The sequence below is a fragment of the Arachis ipaensis genome, chromosome B06, assembly GCF_000816755.2.
Source record: "Arachis ipaensis cultivar K30076 chromosome B06, Araip1.1, whole genome shotgun sequence".
Taxonomy (NCBI): Eukaryota; Viridiplantae; Streptophyta; class Magnoliopsida; order Fabales; family Fabaceae; genus Arachis; species Arachis ipaensis.
The window spans coordinates 56,473,645-56,480,821 of record NC_029790.2 but is presented as its reverse complement, the minus strand read 5'-3'; the positions used below and the strand labels follow the sequence as shown (position 1 = coordinate 56,480,821).

Below are 7,177 nucleotides of genomic sequence, written 5' to 3'. Positions count from 1 at the left end.
GATTTGAGCTACAATAGTCAATAGGTTATTGAATTTAGAATGCTAAGTAATGCCATTCAAATAAGCTTAATGAATATCTCATAAAGTAGCTCCACCTTCTTTAATTTCTCGTCTCTGGATGCCATTATTAATTACTTTTTCACCTTCATTTGGGCCTTACACACACACACAATCCCCTGCCATTTGTGGATTCCCTAATTGACCCCTTTTCCGACGCCCATGAGTCACCCCTACCCTGCTGCTTCTATAGTTATAATTGACCCCTTTCCCTAATCTGCTTTTATGGGAACAATTTTAATTCCACTTTACGTGTTATTTTGTTCTATCTTTTTCTTTTTTAGGTGCTCTCTCTATCATTTGGATTTGCTTCCTTTTGCTACAGTTTCTTTTGTATTTTTATTTAATTTTTTTCCCCTTAAAATTTTCCTTTTGTTCTTGTTGCTTTTGGACAAAAAATTATTATGACAAAGAATTGAGATGTGTGATGTAGCAGCATCTATGATTTTTAGCTTTTTTTCTGACATTTCACTTTGATTTGTGTATGTCCTATTATTTTCCAAATAAGTTACCGACCTGAATTGAATTTTGAAAAGCAAGATTTCTTCCTTTTATTTTCAGTTACTTAGTTACTCATGCTTTGGATTTGAATTTTGGGCTGTTATCAGATTGCTTGAGAAATAGATACTATACAAGTTAAAAAAATTTTATTCCAACTTTTTGATCATTTGCTTGTTCCTGATTTGAGCTACAATAGTCAATAGGTTATTGAATTCAGAATGCTAAGTAATGCCATTTAAATAAGCTTAATGAATATCTCATAAAGTAGCTTCACCTTCTTTAATTTCTCGTCTCTGGATGCCATTATTAATTAATTTTTTTACTTTCATTTGGGCCTTACACACACACAATCCCCTGCCATTTGTGGACTCCCTAATTGACCCCTTTCCCGACACCCATGAGTCACCCCTACCCGTGTGACTTCTATAGTTATAACTAACCCCTTTCCCTAATCTGCTTTCATAGGCACAATTTTAATTCCACTTTACATCTTCTGTTCTATCCTTTTCTTTTTTATGTGCTCTTTCTATCATTTAGTTTTGCTTCCTTTTGCTATAGTTCCTTTTGTATTTTATTTAATTTTTTCCCCTTAAAATTCTCCTATTGTTCTTGTTGCTTTTGGACATAAAATTATTATGAAAAAGAATTGAGATGTATGATATAGCAGCATCTATAATTTTTAACTTTTTCTTCTGACATTTCACTTTGATTTGTGTATGTCTTATTGTTTTCCAAATATGTTACCGACCTGAATTGTGTTTTGAAAAGCAAGGGTTCTTCTTTTTATTTTCAGTTACTCAGTTACTCATGCTTTGGATTTGAATTTTGGGCTGTTATCAGATTGCTTTCATTTTTCAAATAAGTTACCGACCTAAATTGAGTTTTTTTATTTTTTTTCCTTTCATTTTAATTATATCAGTTTAGAATTTATGAAAATAAATCAAGACTAAATATGATTATAGTCTAATCTCTTAGAATTTTACTTGGTAACAAACAAATTGAAGTTTTTGGTTAAAGCTCCCAAGTGGATTTTGTCAAAACGTTGATTGTGTCATGGCAAGGTACAATGCATACTTTTTCTTTTCACTTTATTATTATGCTATTAATTCATGTGTAGCTCCACCTTGATTGTTTTATTAGTTATGAAGTTGCAATTTAATTTATTATTTATGTACTATAAATTCTTTGTTTTGCTTCAGCGAGTTTCTAGTAAAATGTTTAGAGAATTACTTCTAAGACTAGGAACTATTTCCTAACCTAACTACAAGACTATGAAAGTCCGTTTCATAGCCCATGCCCCTTATATTTCATAACACCCTTCCTCCTCTACTCTTGTTATCTTCATTTTGCGATCCCTTATAAACTTTTTTCCAAAAAAATTTAATAATTATCGATTAGGTTTTGTGATATGCCGAAGGATTGGATGGATCTACCGAGGTATAGCGAAGAGTATATCAATGGTGTTATTAGTTTCATAAAGTTTGCAAACTCTGAGGGAGAACCGGACGGACAACAAATTCAATGTCCTTGTAAGAGGTGTTGTAACATTGAGTGGTATAGAAGATATGTGGTATTTGACCATTTAGTAGCCGATGGATTTGTTAAGGGATATAGAACATGGATTAATCATGGGGAATGGACAATCTCGATGGTGGTTGATGATGACACAGATGATGAAGAAGGTGCACACGATGACATCGAAGGACTGCGTAATGATGCATTTGGAGATCATGCTGAGGGTGTTACTGTAGGTCAAAATGAAGAGGCTAAAAAGTTTTATAATTTAATAGATGGGGCAAGTCAAGAGTTATACCCGGGCTGCAGGAAATTTTTTACATTATCTTTTACTATCCGCCTGTACTTGTTAAAGTGTTTGCACGGTTGGAGCAATGCCTCCTTCACTTCCCTTCTTGAGCTAATGAAAGAGGCAATGCCTGACATTAACATACCTCCATCTTTTCATAAGACGAAGGCTATGATAAGAGATTTAGGTCTGGATTATAAAAAATCGATGCTTATCCTAATGATTGCCTCCTTTATAGGAAAGAACTAAAGGATTAACCACAATGTCGTGTGTGTGGAACAACTCGATATACTAAAAATTCTAGTGATAATAGCGAGATCCAACCTCATAAGAAAGGTCGTCCTATTCTTGCAAAGACTCTGAGATACTTTACTATAATTCCAAGACTTCAGAGATTATTTATGTGCTCAAAAATGGTAGCTAGTCTGAGGTGGCATGATGAGGAGCGCGTTAAAGATGGGACGTTAAAGCATCCTGCTGACGGCCTGGCATGGAAGAACTTTGATGAAATGGATGAAGATTTTGCAAAAGAATCACACAATATTAGACTAGGCTTGTCAAGTGATGGGTTCAACCCATTTCGTAGCATGAATATTTCATGGAGCACGTGGCCCGTAATCTTGATGGTATACAACTTGCCTCTGTGGATGTGCATGAAACCTGAATATTGTATGCTTTTTTTGCTTATTCCTGGGCCACAATAACTTGGCAAAGATATTGACGTGTATCTACAACCATTGATAGAAGACTTGAAGTTGTGGGAAATAGGGGTGGAAACTTATGATGCATCAAAGTATAAGACCTTTCAAATGCGGGCAGCTCTTTTATGGACAATCAATGATTTTCCTGCGTATGCTATGTTGTCTGGGTGGAGTACAAAGGAAAAATTTGCTTGTCCTTGTTGGAACAAAAATACCTCTTTTCTACAACTAAAACATAGTCGGAAGACAGTTTATATGGACCATCGTGTCTTTTTGCCCATGGATCTTCCATGGAGAACCAATACAAGGTCTTTTAATGGGAAGTAAGAATTAAGACCCCCTCCACCTGTTATAGAAGGAATGAAAATTTTTGAGATGCTACAAAATGTTGAGAATGTTTTCGGGAAGAAGCAAAGTACATCAAATAGTTTCCCATGGAATTGGAAAAAAAAGATCAATTTTCTTTGAATTGCCTTACTAGCACAAGAACCCACTGCGTTACAACTTAGATGTCATGCACATGGAGAAGAAAATACTTGACAGTATAATTGGAACTCTTTTGGATATCCCAAGCAAGACAAAGGATCATATGAATGCTCGATATGACTTAAAAGATTTGGGGATCTGGAAAAATCTTCAACCAAATGAGGTGAATAATGGCAAGAGAACAAAGTTGGCAAAGGCATGCTTTTCAATGACTGCTGCAGAGAAGTCAATTTTTTGTGGTGTTTTGAAGACAACAAAGCTACCTGATGGTAGTGCTTCGAATATATCACAGTGTGTACATCTAGGAGAAAGAAAAATTTTTGGGTATAAGATCCACGATACTCATTTTTTGCTACACTATTTACTACCAATACCGATTAAAAGCATCCTTCCTGATCACATGGCCATTCCGTTGATTCGACTAAGTTCCTTTTTTCGTCGCTTATGCAAAAAGTTAATCACACTGGAAGAGATAGATTGACTGGAGTTAGAGATTGTGAAAATATTATGCCACCTTTAGAGGATCTTTCCCTCTAGTTTTTTTGACATAATGGTTCATCTTCCCATTCATTTAGCAAATGAGGTGAGATTGGGTGGTCCGGTGCAGTTTCGTTGGATGTATCCTCCAGAAAGGTACATGTGTACATTAAAGTCGTATGTACGCAACAAAAGTCACCCCGAAGGTTCTATTGCAGAGGCATATCTGGCTGAAGAGTGCTTAACTTTCTGCTCAAGATACTTGCATGGAGGTGTACGAACAAGACTTAATAAGTGACCTCAGAATGATGATGATCCTCACGACAATGAAGTTTTGCCGTCAAAGTTATTTTATAACAAAGGTTATTCGTTAGGCATGGGAAATGGAGAACCAATTAATCTCGATGACATATCAAGTGCTCAAGCCCATGTGTATGTATTACATAATTGTGAAGAAGTTGCAGATTATGTTAGGTAACTTAATATAACTTATGTTTATTCACTAAATCAAGTGCATTTAGATTTTTTCCGATCAAACATAACTATTATTAACTACAGAGAGCATGAGGATGAGGTTAACAATCAGCGGGAATGAAATGGTGAAAAGTAAAAGTTCACAGTAAAACCTTATCGCAGTGGTTCGAAACTCGAGCGAGGGATCCAGATGTGCCTGTTTGGCTAAAAGAATTATCTCGAGGTCCAAGCTCTATTGCAAGAAGATTTTCTGGATATATAATTAATGGATATAGGTTTCACACTGTGGAGCGTGAGGCAAGGAGAAAAACATAAAATAGTGGTGTCACATTAACTGCTTTAAGCTTTGCAAGTGCTAAAGATAAAAGTCCAATTCAAGACACTGTAGCTTATTATGGCAGGTTGTTTGAGATAGTAGAGTTAGACTATTTTGGGCATTTTAAGGTTGTATTGTTTTGGTGTGAGTGGTATGATGCTGGGAGAGACAAGTATGGTCTTACATTTGTTCACTTCAATAAGAAATGCTACCAAAATGAACCTTTCATACTAGCATCTCAAGAACATCAATGTTTTTATGTGCAAGATCCATATGAACATAACAAACATTATGTTATGAAAACTATCCCAAGAGATTTATTTAAAATAAACGACAAATCTGAGTCTGAGGCCCGTCAAACCTTCTATAGTGAACAATACGAGCATATAACGAGCCCTGCCATACCAGCTAAAGATGGTGAACTTATTCTGGAGAGGAATGATCTACGACCTACAGTTATTGAAATGATTCCCTAAGTGACTTCTGCCCAAGAATATGAGACAGATTTCATTGGAGATTCTGATTCTGATTGGTCAACATAAGCAATTTATTGCTTAATATGTACATATGTATAACTAAATTTTCTTCACCTTTTTATTTGTAAGTCATATTTTTGACATAATTTCTCATTTTGTTAGTGTTTCTTATAGGATATGTCACTTTATTGCTTATATTAACTCGAGTCAACTAATTTATTTGTGTAGGAATAAAGAATTTATTGATCTTAAAGCAACATCAAGTAAGAATTTGCTTCGACAATTTGAAGCCAAGAGACAAAATATTGTAAATGAACACAAGCAATATGTGATGCAAGGTGCAGCACGTAATGACAAGGAGGAAACTATGCCAAGGTTGGATGTAGTCAAAAGTTAAAAAGAGTTGAGTGCAACCAAAGGAGTGAAGAAATGTACGTCAAAGAAGCTGGATTTTACTCATTTACAAAGCACACTCAACACAATCAACTAAAGGATGAATTTCACGCCTAAAACCTTGGAAGTACAGCCAAGCATTCCTACGTAACAGCCAGAAAATAGAAAAATAATAGAGACTTGTATGATTTAATCTAGAAAATTGATATTTGAATTTAAATTGTACCTTACAAAATATAATTAACTTGTTCATTTTATAATGTAAATTAGAAATAATTGATTGAACTTGGCAATATCTTGATAAATAATGTTCCTAAATATTTTTAAGAGAGTATATTTGATTTTAAAATTATCCTACTCTTCAATTTTATCAAAATATCTATTTATAACTATCCATTATTCTTTTATAAAATCCTAATTTCTAATGCTAATTCCCAAATCAAACTCACAACCCTAAATTCCTAAATTGAGAACCCCTTTACCTCACCACACTCAGCCATACCCCACCCCCTTTCTTCCTAAACACACCACACACAAAAAAAAAGAAAGAAACGCAGAAATGAGAAGGGAGAACTGAGGGCTTGGAATCGGAGAAGAGGGAGCCGCACTCTCCGCCGTCCAGCTCGCCGCCGTCGCATCTCGCCTGTGCCGTTATTCATGCCCATCGCCGTGCAGCCGTTGCTAGCTCGCCTTGCCATCGCCGCCGCTGGAGCAAGGTCACGTCGCCGTCAGTTTTGAAGCCGCTGAGGAGCCGAACACCGTCGAAGTTGCACCGTCGCGTCACCGTCGCTGTGACTCCGCCGAACCCGTCACACCCAGCTGTGTCTTGCTTGCTGTCGTGCCATCCACGCGTGTCGAGAAGGAAGAGAGAAACAGAGGAGAGTAGCGTCGCGCCTTGCTGTCGTCCCGTCGCCTGAGAAGAACCACGAAGAGGAGGAACTGGGAGCGTTGCTGTCGCCACCGCTGCTGAAGACCAGCCACCGCGCCGAGCTTTTACCGTCATCGTTCTGCCCGGCGTCGCCAGCACTGAAGTCGGCCGCTACCACCGTCGAGCCTTGTTGGAACTGGTGTTGCTTCTGGAGTTTTGGAAGGGAGACTTGCTCGGATCTGCTTCTGGTCCTGGTTCTCGCAGCTGCCGGAGCCTCTGCTGCCATCAGAGCTGCCATTGAAGCTATTGATTTGGTTCCAATTCCTCCATTTTTGAGACCGTGAGCTTTAATCCTTGCTCTGCTTCTATCCTATTCCTATGTCTTTCACCTGTTCTAACTAAGGAAACCTATGTTTTTGTTCAGTGTTGCTACTCTATTTTCCCTGTTTACTGCTAGAACTATCATAGGGGATACTGTTGATGCCATCAGGAAACTGTTAGAGCTGCTGTTGTTGCTGATGCGAGTTAGAACGAAATTGGAGTCACGTTTAATTTGTGGGTTTCGACTAACTGAGGTAGGAGATTTATTTTTAAAGTTAAACATTTTTAATTTAGAATGCCTAC

At 37.1% G+C, this 7,177-nt stretch overlaps 1 protein-coding gene across 1 annotated transcript; it reads left to right on the top strand.

Moving 5' to 3' along the window:
- Positions 1,462–2,611, top strand: LOC110263754. Its single transcript, XM_021105525.1, has 2 exons — positions 1,462–1,619; positions 1,957–2,611. Exons 1-2 carry the CDS (start codon positions 1,612–1,614, stop codon positions 2,609–2,611), a joined length of 663 nt encoding a protein of 220 aa, XP_020961184.1. The 5' UTR covers positions 1,462–1,611.